Here is a 22,911-nt window from a genome sequence, read left to right as displayed (position 1 = left end):
ACACCACTGGATACAGAGCAGCAAGCACTAAAGGCTTCCCTCTTTCCTTAAACCTGTCGGGCTGTGGGCTCTCTCTTTCCCCTTCTCCCTCCTTTCCTTTCTCTTTTTCCTTTTTTTTTTTTTTTTTTTTAAACCTTCCAAGGCAAGTTCATGGATACTAAGCTGATGTGTTTGTTGTTCTTTTTCTCCCTGCCTCCGCTCCTAGTGAGTAACCACACTGGCCGCATCAAGGTGGTCTTTACTCCGAGCATCTGTAAAGTGACCTGCACCAAGGGCAGCTGTCAGAACAGCTGTGAGAAGGGGAACACCACCACTCTCATTAGTGAAAATGGTCACGCTGCCGACACCCTGACAGCCACGAACTTCCGAGTGGGTGAGTTCCTCCACGGTCCTTAACCATCCTTACTGAATAGAGTTGTATGAGATCGGAGCATTTAGACACCCCTCCACTCACATGCTCTCTGCTTGAATGACTTTCTGTCTATGAGCCCGGATATGCTGCTTTCACGAGCTCCTTGAAATTACTTTCGGAATAATTTTTAACTTGATTTTTGGTTTCCAAGAGAACTGGCAAGGAGAGTATTGCCCTTTACGGCTTATCATGCAGACAGCCTTGGTGATGGGGAAGTTTCAGGAGGACAGAAGGGAATAGGCTTTAAATTAAAACCCTCCTGTCCCACTTGCATTGATCAATTTCAAATTTTATCTGCTCAGTGATAAGTGGAATTTATGTTAGATTTGACTCAGGTTACGAAATATGGCTGGTGAGTAAATTTAACCTTTTACTTCCTAAATAGCCAGGCTCTAAAAAAATTTCTAAAAATTAGCAAAAGATCTGTATTTTAGTTGTCGAAAGGGAGGCAGCCTTGCATCTTTTGCCACGTTTGTGCTGTGTATCAAAAGACTGAATTAGAAGTTGATGCAGGACACGGATTTGGGGGAAGATAACACTAGCAGATTACTGTCAGCACTTAAAACCTTTTAATTTTTTGTAATTTAAATAGGAACTACAGTAGGTACTGCAGAAAGTCTTTTTATACTTTTAAATTCTTTATTTTGGACTTCTTTGTAAATGGAGAAAGTATTGTGGTCCACTAAATGCTGTCACACTGCCATGTTGTCATGCAATACGGTATTTTTGTCACAGAAAAATGTCTTTTATTATTTTTTTGACCAATTATGGTTTGCCATGTATACTCAAATAATCACAGACACCCACGTTACTTTATGAGTTACTCATAAGAATAACCCAAATGTCAGACAGATAATAACACTGGCTAGATCCGGTCTTTTTATGGAATATTGCTGTTTAGTCTTGGGAGTATGTGTCTAGGGGGCAGTGAGGGTGTCTGTTTCAAACTGATTTCCATCAAGACAAAATACAAGGAGACAGTTGAAAGTCCTTATTAGCGCTTTGATTATCGTATTGCTTTATCGTGATTCCTGTTGCTCTTGAGGTTGAAGCACTGTTCTTGATAGTCTGTGCTTGTAAAAAACCTGTGCCTGTAGATACTATTTAAAAGGTATTGTTAATTTTCTGGTACTTTGGGTGTATTTGTTAGAAGAATTTAGCTGTTAGGTGCCAAAAGGCACATTAGGCTTCAGCAGGGCAGAGAGCTGAGTCTAACGGGAAGTGTGTTAAACTGATGATCAGGAAACTAGATTCTGGTCCTGCCACTAAACTTGCTAATCTCTGTGGTGTGACAAGTTAGTATTTCTGGACCTTAGTTTTTCTCACCCCCAAAATAAATTGCTTATAGCCATTTATTCAATCCATCTCTAAAATCTTAGGACTTCTTCTTATCAGTTACAAGTGAAATTGGTTTTTGGCTTTTTTTGGAGGGCTATGGACAAGGAAGGGAAAAAGCAGATCCCATTGAGGTTATTAAGGGCTTAATGGCTTTTTCCCACTTTTGCTTTTCTGGATTGCCTTCCTTGCTCTCTTGTTTTTCTTCTTCCGTCATCATCATCGATAATGTCTGCTCCTTTTTCTTTTGATGTTTTTCATAAATCTTTATGGTAGGAATGACCAAGTAATTGTCTAGGTAATAATTTTTTGGCTTATGGTATATTCACTTTGAAACGAAATATTTGAAGGCTTTGAGACGGAGAGGAAGTCTACTTGTTAAAACATGCTACACACTTTCCTCTCTGGCATTTAAGCAGTTGTTTAGGAACAGGATACACATAGCCTATTCAAAATGCAAAATGGAACAAAATCGTTGACCAAAAAAACTTCAAAACCAGGACTGAACTCTTCCAAAAAGGATCGGCAAAGTGATATCATTTTAAAAAATAATAAAAGGGACAGGGCATTGTAATGAATAGTTTCATGTCAGAAATCATAGGGAATATTTCTACTTTAATTCAAATATTAGATAATTTGAGGGACAAGGTTTAAACATTTTTGAACTTGGTGATTTTGTAAAATTTAGAGATTACAATTCTCTAGAAATACAGAGGTTTTCACAAATTTGTCTTCAGGCATGTAAGATATCTTTTTGGAATTTACTGGTTTAACATAATTTTATCACTTAAGGAAGTGGTTTTCTAGTTGATTTTTCTCTCTCTGTTTATAATATGTTAAATCTTTTGATAAATAAGTTATGTTATATGGAAAAGAGTTTGAGAAAAACTGTAAATGTGTTGTAACTTGTCTGCTGCTCTTTGGCCTCTGATATTTTAGGCTACTGAAAGGTGGGGACTGGAAAACTCGAAGGGGCAGGTAGTAAATATTTAGACTTCAAAGCCTTACAGTGTATGTCACAAGTGCTCAACCCTGTGTGATGTCATGACGGCAGCCATAGGCAGTACTTACGCTGAAACTGGCAGTGGGTGATTTGACTGTTGGGCTAGAGTTTGCTGACCCCTGCCCCAAGAAGTCGCAATGATACGGGGGAAACCATATGGATTGCATAGTTTAGGCATCTTAATTAAATAACCCATGTTGATGATCAGAACAGCTAAAATATTTTTTACCATTTTCATGGTGATGTCTGGTTATCCTGAAAGAAGTAGAATGGATTTGATGGTCACCATTTTGGACAAGGAAACCAAGGCACACTGGCTTGAGTTTGCCTTTGTTGCATAGCAAGTCAATTAGCTGGACTAGAGCCCAGGTCTCCTTGAGTCCTCTTTAACTCTCTGGGGTCTAATCATGATGTGTATGGGAGACAGGGGGAAAGAAGGAGCTGGGGGACCTGGGTTTTGTGGGAAGGCCAGGTGGTATAACAGAGAATGAGCAACCGTGAGTTGAACAGCTCTGGGTTTGAATGCTGGCTTCATCTTGGCCGATGGTCATGCTCACAAGGGTCTGTGTCCTCTCCAGGTCCAGTCACATTGCCACACAATGCAGGTGTAATAGGTAGGCAGTGGGTTATTCTGTAGCAGGCACAGGGGTGACACTGGTTCCTTCCTTCCTGTGCTGCTTCTGTGTTGTCTTTTTGGTTTATGATGACTGTGAGTCTGAGAGGTTGAGAGGTGAAAGGCAGGTGCATTTCTCATGACAGTTAAGCATATTGTCTCCTCTCCTGAGTATTCCATGGGAGAATCATAAATATAACTTCTACTTAATGTGGCTCTAAAAGCGAGGCCCAGGAGTTCCCCGGTGGCTCAGCAGATTAAGGGTCCAGCATCAACACTGCTGTGGTTCGGTTCAATCCCTGGCCCTGGAACTTCTGCATGCCACAGGCATGGCTAAAAACAAACAAACAAACAAATAAAAAGTAATGCCCAAATTAAGAGGATATCCAAGGGAAGTATCTGAGAGTCTAGGGTAAATTCATTTTTATGAGTGTGATATTGATATGATGTAACAGAATATTTACATTCAGGGGAATTTTCTCTAAAGCAGACATCTTTTGTGGCATTCTGACTTTTGCCTCCTTGCACTTCACTGCCTTTGCCTTTTTAAAAAGGAAGACACATCCAGACACATCCCTAGTGGGGCGAGCCAGCAGGTAACTGTTGCTGTTGTAAAGGATTCTTGCTGTTTCATAGGGATATAGTGAAGATGACCTTCTGGGATTTTTTAAGTTTTTGTTTAAAGTTACAAGTTCCTCTAATAAGAAGAATGTAGGAATTCTATGTCATCACAACCAGAATATTTCAAACAAAATAATACTGTCACTTGGCATAACTTCCTTATAGAGAGAAATGCTGAAAGCCAATCATGATTGCTAAACTAACACAGTGGGTTTATGTGATGCTGCTTTCTCTGAGGAGTCAGGAGGGACTCATGTTCCCTTAGCACCATATAAATACTTAGGAAAAGCATTCGATAATTTTAAAAGCCATGATCCCATGTGTTATTTCATTTGATGCCTGTTTCTCCTCAGAGAGGTGAATGGTTCTGTCCGTATGTTGTAGCTGTGTGTACCAAGGCTTCAGTGGGTTGATCAAAGGTGACTTTAAGTCAGGGTTTCTTGTTCCAGAGTCCAGATACCTCTTGTCCTCCTGTGTTGCCTCCTGTGATCATGTATCAAGTGATTATGTAGACAGCATTGTACTAGATTTTCCAGGATGAGACAAACATAAAGCTGCCCTCGAAATGCTTAGACTTTGTGGAGGAGGCGAGGAGTGTGTGTAAATAACCCTCATGAAAGGTGGACAATTCATGGCAGGATCCCAGAGGAGGAGATACCGCTTCTTGCTGAGGAAAAATACATTGACAGAGAAGGGCTGGCATGGACCTTTTTTTTTTTTTTTTTGTCTTTTTGCCTTTTCTAGGGCCGCTCCTGCGGCATATGGAGGTTCCCAGGCTAGGGGTCGAATCGGAATTGTAGTCGCCAGCCTACACCAGAGCCACAGCAACATGGGAACCGAGCCGCGTCTGCAACCTACACCATAGCTCACAGCAATGTTGGATCCTTAACCCACTGAGCAAGGCCAGGGGTCGAACCCGCAACCTCATGGTTCCTAGTTGGATTCATTAACCACTGAGCCACAACGGGAACTCCTGGCATGGACTTTTCTGTTCAGTTATTGATGCTTTCTGTTGTGGCTAACACACTGGCTCATGGTGGGAGCTGGGTGAATGCACGTTACCTGCTTATAGACTGATGGGGGCCCTGCACTTTGACACAATGAAACATCCCCAGATAAAAATGGATGGGAGATGTAGAGGGAAGGCTGAGGTAAAGTCGATAATGGGTAAATGAGACAAGAAGGCACAGGTGGTTTGTGGTGGTTGCATAGTTTTATTTAATGTCAGAAGCACAGAAGGCGCTAATACCGGTGGACAAGTCTGGGAGGTAGATTGCGGCAAGGCTGTGGGGCATCTTGAATTACAGCTTACGAATTTGGATTTTACTCTCAGAACTTACTGAGGCGTTTTCTGAAAAGCAGATGTTGATATTTATCATTTGGAAAAGAGAGGGAAAGTTTCTCAATGTTTTAGGTAGGAGACGAGTGATCTAATAGTGTAAATGAGCTCTCAGCAGCCCATGGTCACGATGCCAACCTCCAGCTGCTTTCACCTGTTGCGAGGTTGGTTTGTGGCTTTACCCCAGGACTCCGCCTGCGTGTGTCACAAAACCAACTTAACGCTTAACAGTGTCTGGGGTGGGATAGAAGCAGTTCGTGTTGCTGCACTTGTTAGGTAGGTTCTCTTCATGAGGAGGAGAGAAACTTTACTCTTACCAAGGCATTAAATAAACCAACAGCACCTCTCAGGAGGGAGAAGCATTGAGACTTTTTTTTGGGGGGGGTGTGCAGCTTAGTTTAGACACCTAACCTTCTACTCTCTTGTCGTTGTTTGGATCCCTTGATGTTTACCCAGCCCAGAAACTATTGAAAGGCAACATGTCATTCTTGGAACTGCTACATGCATTTTCCTCTTAGCACATTGTACAAGTTTTGTGTTTGATAAAGATGAGCCAACACAATGCTAAAAGAAAGGGGTTGCTTTTTGTTTGGGCGAGTGCTTCTGAACTTGTCCAGCTACTCCCAAATATATTTCCTGGTCTTACCAAATTATTTTCTAATACTGAGTCCTGGTCATAAGGTAGAGCGTTTCCTTTAAGCTGTGAAGCATCCTTCAAAAGCTGGTATTGGGCCATATGATATCATTTATATGTGGAATATAAAATATGACACAAATGATCCTATCTAAAAAACAGAAATGGACTCACAGACAGCAAGAATAGACTTGTGGTTGCCAAGGGGGATGGGGCAGGGAGAGGGGTGGATTTCGAGTTTGGGGTTAGTAGCTGCAAACTATTATATTTAGAATAGATAGACAAAAGGATCCTACTGTATAGCACAGGGAACTATATCCAATCGCCTGGGATAGACAATAATGGAAAATAATATTAAAAGAATGTATGTATAACTGAGTCACTTTGCTGTACAGCAGAAATTTGGTACAACATTGTAAATCAATTAAAAAGGCTGGTATTGGGAACATTAATTCATCTTGTATATACTTACTGAGTACCTACTCCGTGCCAGAGGTGGGTTTAGGCACTAGGCATATAGCAATTGACAAAAGAGGCAAAGTCCTTTTCCTCCTGCTGTATTAAAAATAGGTGGCTGTGCAATATATGGATCTTTAGGACATTATGCTAAGTGAAATGAGCCAGTTACAAGAAGACCAATACTGTGATTTCACTAATGAGGTACCTAGGCTAGTCAGATTTCAGAGAAAGAGAGTGGTAGTGGCTGGTGTTGATAGAAGAGGGGAAATAGTGTTTGATGAGTATGAGGTTTCAGTTTTGAAGATAATATTCTAGAGCTCATACAGATGTACTTAACACTCTTGAAATATACACTTAGAAATAGTTAAGATATCATATGGTATTTGTCTTTGTCTTTCTGGCTCATTTCACTCAGGATGAGATTCTCTAGTTCCATCCATGTTGCTACAAATGGCATTATGTCATTCTTTTTTTATGGCTGAGTAGTATTCCACTGTGTATGTATACCCCATCTTACGAATCCAATCATCTGTCGATGGACATTTGGGTTGTTTCCATGTCCTGGCTATTGTGAATAGTGCTGCAATGAACATGCGGGTGCATGTGCCTCTTTTAAGTAGAGTTTTGTCCGGATACCAGCACAAATGAACATCTCCTCAGAAAAGAAAATCATGGACTTGGAGAAGAGACTTGTGGCTGCCTGATGGGAGGGGGGAGGGGGAGGGAGTGGGAGGGATCGGGAGCTTGGGCTTATCAGACACAACTTAGAATAGATTTACAAGGAGATCCTGCTGAATAGCATTGAGAGTTGTCTGTTGCAACTCATGTTGCAACAGAAGAAAGGGTGGGGGAAAAAATGTAATTGTAATATATACATGGAAGGATAACCTGACCCCCTTGCTGTACAGTGGGAAAATAAAAAAAAAAATTATTAAAAAAAAAAGAAATGGTTAAGATAGAGTCATATGTGTTTTACCAAAATTAAAAAGACTGAAAATGGTGAGTGTACACTACTCTCAAATATATACTACCAAAAATATACTGTCAGAAGCATTATATATGATATAGTGTCAGGCAATGATAGATGCTCTGAAGAAATAAAAAGTTGAGAGAGGAGAGAGGGAATGGGGAGTGGTGGGGGGAGGCATGTATCACTGTGCTGGGCATGTCAGGAAGGACTGTCTGGTGAGATGCTATCTTTAAAATTTTTTTTTTATGGCTGCTCCCATGGCATATGGAAGTTTCCCCATCCATAAATTGAATTCAAGTTACAGCTGGAACTACGCAGCAGCCATGGCAATGCCAGATCCTTTAACCCACTGCACCAGGACCGGGATCAAACCTGCACCTCTGCAGTGACCTGAGCCACTGCAGCTGGATTCTTAACCCTCTGCACCACAGCGGGAACTCCTGGAGAAGCTATTTAAACAGAGACTTATGAAGGGAATGGTGAGCTTTTTGCGGGATCACAAACTTAATCATCCAGCTGAGGAGCTGTTACTTTATTTAAACTGTAGAGCAACTCCAAGCCTGGTGTGAGAAGAATTCATTCAACTTTTCCTATATGTCATTTTGGGTTCGGTTTTAGCCATATGTATTGTCTCAGGGAATCATATTTAATAATGCCTGTAGATGATAGAGAGCCTCATACACAGAGGATAGAGGCAAGCAAGACTTGTTGCCTGGGTGGAAAAAAATAGTCCTGAAATTATTGCAGAAGGAATTTTGGTTATTTATAATAAAAAGTTAGGATATTAGAGAACTTACCAAAAAAGCTGTTGTTACTTCTTTCTCCAACATTATTTTGTAGAAGACAGATCACATGATTTTTGGTAGGGAGTTTTTTTTTTTTTTTTTTTTTCGTCTTTTTATGGCCACTTCTGAGGCATATGGAGGTTCCCAGGCTAGGGGTCTAATCAGAGCTATAGCTGCTGGCCTACACCACAGCCACAGTAATGCAGGATCCAAGCCTACATCACAGCTCACAGCAATGCTGGATCCTTAACTCACTGAGCAAGGCCAGGGATTGAACCTGCATCCTCATAGATGCTAGTCAGATTCGATTCCGCTGAGCCAGCAACTCCTGGCATGGAGCTTTTAAGTAAGGGAAATCAAATTGGTTCTGCTTATGAGAGCCGGGGTGTGTGTGTGTGTGTGTGTGTTAGAGGGAGAGTGGTGAGTCAGGGGAGGCTTCATAGGAAGGTGGTTCCAGGGGTTGGTGGGACCAAGGAGGGGCAATAGCTTGTTCCTAAAAGCCAAAATCTGGAGAAAATGAGATGCTATTGGACAGAAGATAAAGATTCCTAAAGCTGAGAAAAGGAGGGTGTCAGAGTGGGTAGTATAAGAAAGTATGTCTGTTGTCAGGACAGTTTTTAAAAAAACCTTAGGTAACAGAGGGTTCAGCAGTCTGCGAGCTCTGTGAGAAAGGCATGCATGATCGATTGCTCCTTTTAAGCCATGCCTGGTCTGTATCATGGGGGTGGATGGGACTTCTTGAAGGAGTCTTGCTAGGCTGGTCTAGGATAAATGACCTTTCAAAATTCCTTGGAGTCTGCAACACAATGTCACAAAGTGTGTATTTTTCCCTGGTCTGTCAGCCTGAGCATGTGGAATGATCTCTGGAAAACGCCAGACTGCTTAGCATAGCACACGGGGCCCTCCCTGATCAGCTGCTGCCTGGCTCCCCAGCTGTACCTCTTTCTCCTTGTTTCTGCCAAACTGCGCCTCCAGGGGTACTGGGGTCCTGCATACTCCAGGCCTTCTGTGCGTCTGGTCACACTGCCGCCTCTGCGTGGAGAACGTGCTCCCCCACCGAATCTGCCTGGATACCACCCACCGCTTTTTTTGCAAGAGTCAGCCTAGCACCACTTGGGCCATGAAGCCTCGTCTCCCTTTTTGATTGCCATGCCTGTTTCTTCCACTGAGCTCCGAACTGCTTGGGGACAGGCCCTGTCCATGTCACACTGGTGTCGCCAGAGGCAGTGCATCGCCTCACTTTGGAGATGCTTAATGCATTCTGGTTGACAGAGTGCATTGTCTCTGCAGGCGCCTAGGGGAAGGGGGCATGTACATACTTACTGAATGCAGCTTCTCACTGTATTTTTTATTTTTTTTTAATTTGGTCATGGCGGGCAGTGGCTTGATGTGGGATCTCAGTTCCCAGGCCACAGCAGTGAAAGTGAGGAGTCTAACCACTAGACCACCAGGGAACTCCCCCCAGTGCAGCTTCTTCGTAACCTCTCAGGTACCTGAGAAGGCAGCAGTGGAATAATCATCTGAGAAGCCTCCAGAGGGTTTGGGTCACAGGAAAGAACACATTCCAGTGTCTGCAAGATGCATGAAAAAGGGCACCTTTGTAACACTGCCCCGGGAGTTTGGATTTTATGTTTTTAACACGGACTGCCATGTGCTTTCTACTCAAGGCCAAGTGCAGTTAGATTTCCGTGCCTTTAGTACAGTTTCCCGCTGCACAGAATTCCTGTTCCCCATTCCTGCATCTGTCTAAATATGACAGTCTTTTAAGGAAGATTGTCAACCTCGAGTTTCATTTCAAACACTTCTGCCTGTGCTGTTTTTTTTTTTTTTTTTTTTTTCCTTTCCAATTTCTTCTCTAGTCATTGGCCTGATATTTGACACTCGGTGGCCTAGTTAAGTTGTACTGCTGATCGGGCTGCAAAACCTCTTGATCCCATGCTGATAAAATGAATATCCCATAATGCCTGGAGCTTCCCTGTAGAGTTGTTCTGAGGCTCACAAGAAGCAGCAAGCTGGAGGTGTATGAGGGTTCCTTGGATAACCTGGAAGATCTTTCCCTGCTCCCAAAGATCATAAATCCTTCTTTGAATTAGCGAGCCCCACCTCCTCTGAAGTGGGGCAGCTGCACTTACATCCCCTGGGACTTGGGGATGGGGAACACTTCCTGTCTGCCACAGAGATGGTAGTTTCTTCGTTTACTGATCCTGCTAGCACAGTAGCATCAAAAAAGACACAGGAGGATGTTTCTTTGACTTCTTCATGTTGGCCCTCTGTTACTAGTGCACGAAGGCTCTTCAGTTACATTTTAGGCTTGCTCCTGGCAGGTTAGACTATGCACAAAGTATTGTCAGTTATCATCATCATAGCAGAGGAAATAGGCTCGTGTCATGCCCTTCTCTGCCTTGGGTCATGCACCATCTCCTTGAGGGGTTCACTTGCTTACCCAGGACGCTCTTGCATGGTGCCAAAGCCTGCTGGCAAGGGTGAAAGCTCTTAAACAATGCAGCACATTTTGGAATCCAAAGCTAAGGGCAGGAGGAAAAGTAATCATCTTGAATGATGGGGCATCCCCCGTGGAGTATGATTATAACATTTGATCCTGACTTGTGCTACTCACCTGGCTGTCATCTGTGTCAGTTACCTCTGGACTCCTAGGTTGGAGTAAATTTAAAGATGCTGCCGGACTTAAAATAGATATTGAAATCACATCTGTGTGATACACTATATACCTGCAGCATTTATGGGCTTATGAGTTGGATTCAGTTTTGCATCTATAGTCTAAAAGTCAAATGTTTATATCAGGTTTTAATATTCAGGTATATACACTCTTTCCAAGTGGAGGAAGAATAATGAGTTTGTGTATTGTTGGAAAAATCTCTTGGAACTAACATCACAGATGATGTGAAAATGTTTTTGAGGGCAGCCACGCAGTCCTCTTCAAGCTATGCGGTCCAGGAAAATAAAATAACTACCAAATGGGGAAGGATAAAGTCAGTAAGGAAGTTTGTTTGCAATGTATTTCCCAAAGTTATATCACAAAGAAAATGAGAAGCTCCAGATGCCCTTCCATTGCCAATTTAATGTAATCCTGTCATTGATGCACTTATTAAAACTTGATTAAATTTCTGTTTAAATTGAGGGGTATGGGTTTAAGGAATGGTTTACTGCTTGATTCCATTATCTTGAATTGAGACTCATGCAATAATTACTGAAAAACTGGCATGACTGCAGTGTTGGCTTTTTGTAAGATTTGGTGGAAAAAAGAAACGACTTCATGCAGTAATGAGAGATTTCTTCACTCCGAGACCAAACTTCAGATGCCCATCAGATTGAATAAAAATTTGTTCTGGATTATGGGGACTTTCTAAGCTTTCCTAGTACAAAAACTCAGCCTAATTTTCTTCAGATTTTGCCTAGAAGAGGTAAAACACAAACCTTGACATTGAAATCTTTTGCAATGAGGAAAGCAAACCACTGCCCTTTTCCTAGCAAATTAGGGAAATACACTAGAACCTTCTTAAGTATGTCTAGCTAGATGAAAATATGTCACTTTTTGCCACTGCATTGTCTCTTTCTAAAGAAAGGGTGATTTATGAGCCCTTTGGATCTTCTTGTGGTATTAATAACATTTTGAGCCAACTGTTTTATTGGGTGTACACAGAGGGTAATTAGAAACATCTGAGAGTCGCATAATGTGCCCAGAAAACCATCATGTTGTATGGAAAAGAAAAAAAAAATAACATACATGCCAAAGCTGTGTACTTGATAAACAGATGCATTAATGTTAAATGAAAATTTACTGTTACACCATTTTTGAAAAAGAGGCTAAACTCTTCAGGCTGAAAATATCCTTTTATTGAAATAAACTCACTGCAGAAATCATACCCTTATTTGGTAAAAGACTTCTGACTGTGCTATTCATACAATAATTATCATTTCCCTTCTGTCAAACTTCATCATATTATAGACCATTTTCTGCCAGAAGAAGTATTTCTTCTTCTTTTTTTACCTGGCAGTGACTTGAAAACTTTAGAAATCTGAGGGATCTCAATTAAGGAAATTAACTCTTAGAAACATACTGCACCAGGGACTAATAGTGCCCAATTTGCCTAATAGTATATCCTAGAAATTGGATTGGGATTCAAGAGGGCTGGGCTCTATTTGAACTGGTTATTTGAAATTTGAGCTGCTCCATGGTCGCTGAGCTTGAATATTTGAGTAAGCAGCAATCACAGCGGCTAAGTCAGGGTCTGATTTAAATCAGGTCCTGTTCTCTCTTCCCTCAAGACAAAATCTAGACAAGAAAACCTAACATTTGGTGGTGGCTGGTGAATGGTTCTTTTCATCTTCATTCACAAATAACAAGCCTTTATGAGAAGTCAATGCTGAGTCAAACTGACATATCCCAGGCATCCGCAGACAGGGCTCACGCTGGGGGCCTCCCGTATCATGTCAACCTGCCCTGCTCTTCATGTCCCCAGTGGGTGTGACATTTTTGTCCTTTTTGACGATCTTGAATGGGCGTCCTCATAGCTCACAGAAGCAGAATTATAGCTGAATGTGTGTCTTGCCAGAGGTGGATGGTGATGTAATGAAGCCTCTGGAAGGAGAAGTGGCTTCACCTGTGCAAAAGTGTTTACAGTGGGGAAGTGGTGGGACAGCCATGAGGAGCTCTTGCTGAATGAACCCTGTCTTCAAATGCCTGCCTCCTCTAGACCTGAAATTGTGGGCTCAGTCCTGGTGCCACAACGGAATGTCCTATGGATGATGGAAGAGGTACAGATGTCCAGCCCACACCTGGCTTCCTAAATCAAAATTTCTGCATGTGCCTTGGGGGATGTGTAGTTTGATAACTGTGCAGGTGTTTGTTACATATATGGTTTTGATAGAGACATAGCGTCTAAACCAGTGCTCGTCACCCTTTAATATTCTTAAGATTTACTTTGACTCTTGATAAAATGCAGATTCTGATTCAGTCAGTAGAGAGTGGGGCCTGAGATTTGGTATTTTTAGCAAGTTCCTGGGGGGATGGGGTGCAGCTTGGCTCATGAGATCATCCTTTGGGTAGCAAAGGTTTAAGGCATTAATTCACTACTAATAAACAGTGGTTTTTCAGAAAGATAAAGTGTTATGATTGAATGATACTTAAGGAGTTCCTGTCTGAGCTTGATACTGTATTAGGAAATGACTTTTACATGTCAGAGGAGACACGGCTGTATAATCAAAACATTATACAACATTGTACATGCAGGTCACCTACCTTAGTTTCCTTCTCAGAGCCGAGGCTTCCTCGCCCTTTGGGGCAGCCCCTTGGCAGGCAGGGTCGCAGCAGGACTGTATCCTTGCCGTGTGAAAGCGGGGGAGCAGGTTGCCTTCTCCCTTTACCCTACATTGTGGTCTCCTCTAGCCTGCCTCCTTCCTACAGAATTTTCCAGGGGGCAGTCAGAAAGTCTCATTGTTCATCATGTTCCCTGAATTCCAAGGGGTGTGTATAACAACCTCTCTAAAGAATTCTCACCTTCTTTGCTCCAGTGCCACAACCTGGTTTCTGCAGTGCAGCTGGCATTCCAGGAAGTCAGACGACTGTTCCTGGCTTTTGTCCTCAGCTTTGGGACAGATCCCTTAACAAAAGTTCCTTTCCAGAGTCTGCATGACTATACATACGCAAGTCGATGCTTTGAGCCTGCTCGTACTAGATTTGAGTTGTTTTCTCAGAAGTGGATGGGAAGTTGTATTTGCACAGATCCATTCTTATTCTAAGTCCTCTGTGTTATTAATGTTAAGCATTTTGAAAGTATCGAAAGCTAGTCTTTAACTTTTTTTTTTTTTTTTGGCTGTGACCCTGGCCTGTGGAAGTTCCCAGCCAGAGATCAAACCCATGCCACAGCAGCCATAGGAGGGACAACACTGAATCCTTAAGCCAGTGAGCCCAGAGAACTTCTGAGGCTAGTCTTTAAGGGAAGATACACTTGAGCGATACCAAGGTGTCCAAACCCATCACACCACCATTGTCCTGACTTTCTGAGAACATATGATCTCTATCCTGAAGTTGCCTACCCATGGAGTGCCTGGATTTTGACGGCATTCGTGGCGCTTGGGAGCACTTTCAACACTGTAGAGAAGTGGAGGTAATGGACAATAGGCGTCATGCATTTATTAGCGGGATAGCAGAGCTGAAACTCCCCCTCTTTGTGCCATCAAAATCCCCCCATATTTTCTTCACCTCCTCTGGCCTCTTCCTCTTTCTGTACAGTCTCCTGACACCTGGGTTCTGGGTCTTAGTCCCTGTCTCTGATTTCCTCTCATGTTTCCTACATCCACCAAGCATGTCCTTAGCTGGGTGCCCACTCACTTTCCTCTGAAGTATCTGTTCATACCCTTAATGCAGATAGGAGGGGGAAAAGTTGAGTTTGTCTAATGGTTTTCAACCAGGAGAAGTTTGGCTTCCCACAAGAGACATTTGGCAGTGTCAGGGGACATTTTCGTTTGTCCAAACTGGGGCTCGTGGGAGTTACTCCTGGCATGTAATGGTTAGAGGCCGGGAATGCTGCTAAGTAGCCTACTGTGCACAGGGAGAACCCCCACAATGAAGAATTACTGGCCCAAATGTCAACAATGCCAACATTAAGAAGCCCTGCTCTAGACATTGCCCTTTCCCCCCACATCTTGGGCCCACACTCTGGTGTTCTGTCTGGCTCCCTGGAGAACCGTTCCTTCTAAATCTCCAGATTGTTCTCTAGGTAAAATCTGAAGCATTTTTGTCACAAATGTACTCCTTTGATGATGTTGCTGGGGCTCAGACTGACAGCTCTCTCAGTCCTCCTTGTTCATGGGTTCCCTAATAAACTGAACCCTGGTTCCTTGATTTGCATTTGTCTGTTTATACAAAATGATCTTGTCAGATTTTAGAGGGTACAAGAATTGAGATGGTTTGGGATGCCTCAGATGACTCAACAAGTAGGATTGATTGGCCTTTATTATGAGGATTCTTTAGAAACTGAAGCAAGAAATAAGAAATGGGAAAATGCTTAGCACAGGAAGCATTTTTTTTTTTAAACACATCTCAGAAGCGATTGTGTAATAAAACCAACTTTCAGCACGAACCATTGCTACTGTGGATGCTTGTTTGCAAAGTGTCTGTGCTATGGCTATTGGGAAAAGAAAGAAAGCCAAGTGTGTTTATTTGAACAATAGCATCATCCCATGTTTAAATAAACATAGCACCTTGGGAGGCTACAGGTTTGTTATTTCTAACCCAAATGTCTTTACACATGCCTCTTGAAGCATCATGTTGCCAAGTTTGAAAGTAAAAACTATCCAAGCATTAAACATCTGACATATTATTTAACTTGTTGAAAAAAGAAAAACGTCTGTGGCCAAAACACTCTATGTTAGTTGGAGAATGATATATATATTGCATATATATATATATACACACACACATATATATAATGTTTTTCAAGCACTCACTTTTGGATGGAGAAAGAGCCCCAGAGAGCAAGTAAAGACATTGCTTTCACCTGCACATGACTTCTTATAGCAGTTTTCCATTGTTTTGGTCATCTTGCCCAGGAAAGTTGGAATTTTCACAACTGATGCTTGGTGCTTTTTGACTTGAATGAAATGCCTGTTCTTAATTCCATCAATATAGGGGTGATATATTTTGTTGCTTATAAAGCGCATAATGCATGCGGCTGATATTGCTTTTCCGTTCTATCTTTTCTTTAGTTATGGTAAAGTATAACATTTACCATTTTAACCATTTTTAAGTGCATACTCCAAGGCATTGAATATTTAACAATGGTGTATAGCCATGACCACTGTCCAGTTCCATAACTTTTTGTTGTTTGAGAGACTCAGTACCTATTCAACAGTAGCTCCACAGAAGTTCCTGTTGTAGCTCAGGGGTTAAGAACCTGACATTAGTGTCCGTGAGGATGCAGGTTCGATCCCTGACCTCACTCAGTGGGCTAAGGATCCAGTGTTGCCAAAGCTGCAGCTGAGGTCACAGGTGTACTGCAGTTCTGACTTGACCACCAGCCTGGGAACTTCCATATACTGCAGGTGCAGCCATTAAAGGCAAACAAACAAAATTCCCCAATCCTCTCTACCTGTTCTACTTTCTGTCTCTATAAGTTTGCTTGGTTTTTCTGTCTCTGTAAGTTTCATGTAAGTAGAATCATACACATTCATCTTTTTGTGTCTGGCTTATTTCACTTTAGGTAATGTTTTCAAGATTCATCCACGTTGTAGTGTGTGTCAGAATTGCCTTTTTTTTTTTTTTTTTTTTTTTGTCTTTTTGCTATTTCTTGGGCCGCTCCCACGGCATGTGGAGGTTCCCAGGCGAGGGGTCGAATCGGAGCTGTAGCCACCGGCCTACGCCAGAGCCACAGCAACGCGGGATCCGAGCTGCATCTACAACCTACACCACAGCTCACGGCAACGCCGGATCCTTAACCCCCTGAGCAAGGGCAGGGATCGAACCCGCAACCTCATGGTTCCTAGTCGGATTCGTTAACCACTGCGCCACGACAGGAACTCCAGAATTGCCTTTTTTTTAAGGCTGAATAACTCATCATTGTTTATTCATTCATCTGTTGATGGACATTGAGGTTGTCTCCATCTACTGAGAAAAAGACTGCTGTGAACATGGTGTTCAAGTGCTGTTGGAGGCCCTGCTTTCATTTCTTTGAGGTCTATACCTGGAAATGGAATTGCTGGATCCTATGGTAGTTCCCTTTAACTTTTTGAGGAATTGTCAAACTTTTCCACGGTGGCAGCACCATTGCATATTCCTACCAGTGGTGCCCTGGGTTTCTCCTTCCTCCGTGTCCTTGCCAATACCTGTTACTGTCCTTTTCTTTGGTAACAGCGATCCTAGTGGGTGTGAGGTAACATCTCACTGTAGTTTTGATTTGTGGTTCCCTAATGACTGATGATGTCGAACCTCGTTCGATGGGCTTACTGCACTTTCGTCTATCGTCTTTTGGAGAAGTATTTATTCTAGTGCTTTGCCTAATTTGGAATTGGCTTGTTGTTGTAACAATTGGGATTTTTCACTTGCCAAGTCAGGCATTTAATTCATGTTATAGCTATAGCTGTTATCACGGTGAATCTTCTGGGAGACCTGAGTTCTAGTCCGGGTCCTGCCATTTGGATGAGACTCCTTTTAAATTTTTCATTTGTCAAAGGAGGAGTTCAAGAGTAGATGTTCATGATCTCTCGCGCCCTAAAATGCTATTATCCTGTGTAATGTCAAGTTTGTTTTAGGAGAATGATTTTAGGAGTGTAAATGGAATTAGGCTATCTTTGGTGTGTTTTGTTCTGAAAATATTTACTATGATTTCCAAGTAGGTACAGTGTGTTCCTTTTTGTACTTTTTTGGCTCCACTTTCCACTTTAAATCAAAGGACGGTTGTATACAAGTGTAGTAATAGATTGTGTGGTGATGCGTCATCAACCTGACAAGCTTGATTGGAACTCTAGAGGCCTAAAATATTTGACAAGCTTACAAATGACATGGTATTTTCTTGCCTAGTTATTTAGATCAAAGCGTTCAGAAGAGTTTGGCCGAAACAGAATGACTCCATGGTGGCCTGAAGAAAGCACAGCTTGTATGGCGTAGGATGAAAGGATGGACTTGGGTTGGGCAGGTCAAGTTCAGGTTATAAATGGTGTGTGTGTGTAGAAAACTGAAATGGAAGCCTGCATGCCCTAGAAAGTGCTGGGCCCCATCTACAAACTATAACAAACATGTGGTTTAGGATTAAAAATCTGAGCGGTAAGAGTTTAAATCACCTTATGGGGCGGAGGGGGGGTAAAGTCAAAACTTAATTTTAAACTTAAGGAACATAGTTTGTATTGTAATTGAAGAGGTAGCTGTTCCATCTGATACATGTTTGAGTTCATTTATCTCTTGCCAATTCCCCAGGTTATCTTAATTTACTTGGATTAACAGCTCCTTGAATTTTTTTTCTTCCTGTGGAATTAAAGAAAAAGCCAGATGCCTGAGCATTTTGCAACAGTCACAGTATAGAGTTTCATAGTGCCTGGGTGGGAAATTCAGCCTGCCCTGCATCCCTGGAGGCATCAGCAGGCTCCCTGTTCCTTCAGGAGATGGGAGGGTAGAGAGGGAGAGAGACTGGGGTGTTTGCTTGCAGCCCCCTTCATGGGAGCTTTCTGCCAGTTCCTTATTTCTGCAGTCCCAGGACGTGGTTCTCACTGTGGTTTTCCCAGAACTCAGCAGCATTCCCATATACCTGGGTCAAGAGTCTCTTACTAGACTGTTTTCAATTTTGCCCCATTTTAATGTGCCTTTTTTTCTTGTCTTTTGACTAACACTAGAATTAGTTAAAAGACCTTAAGGCAGGTTTTTAAACAGTTGACTTGTATGGCATCTCCTTAAAATAAATAAATAAACAAACAAATACACACATATATGTATAATTAGTTTTTATATATGCTAAAATTTAAAAGACAAAAGAGGGCTTATTCTAGAGTGAAAAGTAAGCCTTCATTCCACCTCTGTCTTCTAAACATCCTTTTCTCTTGTGTGGAGGCAAATGTCCTTACCCATTTCTTAATATTCTTGAATTTGAACATGGGAGCCATATAGCCTTGAGAATGCTAAAATATTTACTGTATTTCACTGTGCTTTGTTCACTGAGCAATTCCTATCAGCACCAACAACTCTGCATTTTCTTTTTGATGACTGCGTGATATTCCATCCTGACATAAACCATAATGTATTTAACTAGACTGCATTGTTCAACATTTGCCTTTGCAACTTTTGCTGTTACCATCCAAGTGGCAGTGAATAATGAATTCTTAGTACACAAAGGTGATTATCTGAGGATAAATTCTGAGAAGCAAAATTGCTGCATCAAAGGGTATGTTCTGGCTTAATTTTAACAGCTATTTACCAAATCATCTGCTATGAAAGTTGAGTCATTTCCATTCCCAATACTGAGAATTTAAATCAGGATTTAGAATCCTAATTTGCATGTCCCAAAAAGATATCATTTGTTTTATCATACTCTTGCCAATATAGATTCTTACGTATTTTGAACTCTGCCACTCTGATAGATAAGACTTCTAATTTGTATTTTACTGGTGCATGAGAATGGGTCTTCTCATGTGTCTAAAATTGGGTTTCTCAACTGCACATTTTTCCCATTCAGGCTGGATAATTGCCTGTTTCATGGGCCTATCCTGTGCATGGTAGCTGCATTCCTGGTCTCTACCCTCTAGATTCAGGTAGCCTCCCAACCCCCGCCTGGCATCCAAGTTGTGACAACTAGAAATGTCTCCTATCATTGCCAATCACTCCTGGGGGCAAATGCACCAGGAGTTGAGAATCCACTGCCTAAAAGTTTTTCTCCTTTGTGTGTCCCCACCCCTCCTCCACTCCCCCACCTGAATGTTGGTGTTTTAACTTGGCTTGTGGTAGTTTTGTTTTGTTTTTCCTTTTCGGCCTTGTAGAAATTTTGGATTTTTGTATAGTCAGACTTATCAGTCTGCTTCCTATACTTACACATGATTGATAGAGAATTTATTTTTGGTAAAATTTAGTTAATCAATAAAGTTACCAAATTCATCTTTGATCAGCGGTGACACCTCTTAAATCTTAACAACAAACTCTGAGGGAGGATACCAGGGTAAGCCTTGACTTTTGTTGAGTGACATATAAATCTGTTGAGTGATTAGAAGTTGTCACCTACCACTTATTCAGTGACCAGCCCTGTGTTGGTCACCTTCCATGTATTACATTTTAACCTTAGAGCAGACTGAATCAGCAGATTTTTTTTTTTGCCACATCCATGGCATATGGAATTTCTCAGGCCAGGGATTGAATCTGAGCTGCAGCTGCGACCTGTGCCACAGCTGCAGCAATGCCAGATCCTTAACCCACTGCACCAGGGTGAGAATTGAACCCACACAGCCACAGAGACAATGGTGGATCCCCAACCTACTGTGCCATAGTGGGAACTCCAATGAGCAAGCAGGTTTTTATTGTCAATTTATAGACGAGGAAACTCAGGAACAAAGAGATTAAGGCAGTTGCCTAAGGCGACAGGGCAAGCAGATAGCACAGCTAGACTTGAGCCCCACCTCCCGGAGAAGCCCAGGACTGTGCTCTTCTGTGTGTGGTGGTGTCTTAGAGTCACCTCTCTGTGCCAGGGTTGGCATGAACCCTCAGGGGAATTTGGAGGGGAAAGAGCACTTGTGATGGTCCGTGAAATCCGCTTTCTTCTGGGTTTGGATAGGCCCATGGAGTGCTTGTATCCATTGCATCTGACCCAAGTCATTCACTGAATCTTGAGTCTTGGCCTGACCTCTGTCACATCCATGTGTGAACTTGACTTTCCTTATCTCTAAATGAGAGGGATTAATGCCTACTTCATAAAGTTGTTGTGAGGGTCAAGTGAAGTGTGGTTTTGTTAGAAAAACGCATTTATGATCAGAGCAGTGTCCATATTATCAGGCGTTATTACTAATTCTGTGATCACCACACATCATACATTGGATTATATAAAACTGTACTTTATTAAACTATAACACGAACATATTTAAACATAATGTAAGATATAAGAGATTGGCATTGATAGAAGTAACCGATATATATTGAATTACTTGTGTACATTAAAATTTACCAAAATCACAAATTGATAGCATTCAACATTATATCATTTAATGACATCTTAAGTTTGATCCAAAAAAATTCTCTTCTCTTACACGTAGCTTTAATTTTAGAGGAGTCAGAAAAATTTTGATCCCATTTGATTTACTGTTTGGGGTTTTCATAAAGAATTTAAATAGTTGGCAGTTCCGCAGATGACAGATTTTTACACAGTTGATCGTCACTTCATTGGTGACTAAAGCACAGAGTTTTAAAATTTGGACTCAAAGCATGCATGGAAAGCACATGTTGATTTCCCTTCCTTCTGAAGTACTTTGCCTTTGAAATATATAATTTAACCTTAAAATTATAGATGCAGAAAAATTTATCAGTCAAACATCCAAAGTATTGCATTTCAGAGACTTGTTACTGTTTGGGATTATTTAAGATGTCATTAGTGCAAATAGATGATCATGTGGTTAATACATGTACGGAAATGACGAGCTGAGGATGGTAAACAATGAAGGAAGGAAAATGACATTTCACAGGTGGCTTATTTACTATTATCAGTGTGTTTCTAAAAACTCAAAACCTGATGACTGTACGATTATACCAAATAATCCTGTATGCCTCAGGAGTCATCATGTCCTAGAAATCTGTGGGGATTTGTTTTGTGACATGAATGCAAGACCCTTGGAACTGAGAGTGGCTTCCAGAACATCTAGTTCACTCTTTTCATTTTACACATCAGGACATTGATGTCCAGAGAGGGAAGGGGACACCCTCAAAGTCACAGCAAGTGGCAAAGTTCAGATTGAGACCCTGCCTTGAGATTCTCATTGCATTGCCAAATGAGTTGTTTTTGTAAAATTACTATATCTGGAGATTGCGTGAAGTGTCTTTCTGTGGGATGATGACACTGTGTGGTGATTTCTAATGTAGCTTGCATGTGTAAGACAGGTGTATCTGAGAGGGATTCTGCTCCATTGTTCCTAGTGACCCCATTCCTGCCCAGATAAAGAAAGGGAGAGAATCACAGGATAACTGGACAAAGATAGACTGAACATACTTACAAAAGATGTAAAACAGTATTCTCCAATCACCATGAACCTCAACAAAAGAAAGAGTAGATTATGCTCTGTCAACTTCAGATAGAGATTGATGCTGTAGAATATGCCAAACCCAGATATCAGGATTAGGAATTATAAATACAAGTAGTCAGAGTTCTTGCCGTGGCACCATGGGATCCGTGGTATCTCTACAAGTGCTGGGACATAGATTCCCTGGACTGGCACGGTGGGTTAAGAATCCAGTGTTGCAGAATTCCCAGCAATAATGAACCCGACTAGCATACATGAGGACACAGGTTTGATCCCTGGCTCTGCTCAGTGGGTTAAGGATCTGGCATTGCCATGAACTGTGGTGTAGGTCACATACGCGGCTCAGATCCCGAGTTGCTGTGGCTGTGGTGTAGGCCAGCAGCTGTAGCTCCAATTCAACCCTTAGCCTGGGAACTTCCACATGCCATGGGTGCAGCCCTAAAAAGACAAAAAAAAAAAAAAAAAAAAAAAAAAAATCTGGTGTTGCTGCAGCTGTGGTGTGTAGGTCGAAACTGTGGGTTGGATCTGATCCCTGGCCTGAGAACTCCATATACCTGGGGCCAGGGGTGGGGCCTGGGAGAAAAACAAAAGGTGGTGGTACAGAAGCAATATGCCGGGACATTGGCAGGGGGGACCTCCTGTCCCAGCCCCAGAAGGCTACTCCCTGCCCATAGCGCCTCCTGCAGGACATGGTAAAGACTGGATGCCCTAGTTTTGTACCATTTCCTGGAATTAACCAAGAGAAGAAAGTGAGAGAGGCCATTTTGGATGAGCTCAGGGGCCGGGAGACTCACTTTTCCCAAACTAATTCCTAGAGGGGTCCTGAGTAACATTTTCTTAGCTCATTTAGAGGAAATCGAGTCATAAAGTACCTATGATTCATTGACGTTGTGGTTATCAAAGGAGTCACCTTCTAGCCAGAAAATGGAAGATTTTTTCCAGTGATTCACATGTATTGCCCAGAATACTTCAACTTCCTGGAATTTAAAATATAAACTGAAGTCTCCTGGCAGTAACTCTT

The 22,911-nt window shown here is 41.9% G+C and overlaps 1 protein-coding gene across 1 annotated transcript in view; it reads left to right on the top strand.

The window, feature by feature from the left end:
- LTBP1 (latent transforming growth factor beta binding protein 1) overlaps positions 1-22,911 on the top strand; it is a 423,791-nt gene that overhangs the window by 174,384 nt on the left and 226,496 nt on the right. The window contains 1 exon segment of the mRNA XM_021087653.1: positions 206-373. Coding sequence (XP_020943312.1) covers positions 206-373 — 168 coding nt within the window.

The sequence above is a fragment of the Sus scrofa genome, chromosome 3 (genome assembly GCF_000003025.6).
Source record: "Sus scrofa isolate TJ Tabasco breed Duroc chromosome 3, Sscrofa11.1, whole genome shotgun sequence".
In the NCBI taxonomy this organism is placed as follows: Eukaryota; Metazoa; Chordata; class Mammalia; order Artiodactyla; family Suidae; genus Sus; species Sus scrofa.
The sequence above is the reverse complement of the archived record's forward strand: the minus strand, read 5'-3'. Positions and strand labels throughout refer to the sequence as shown.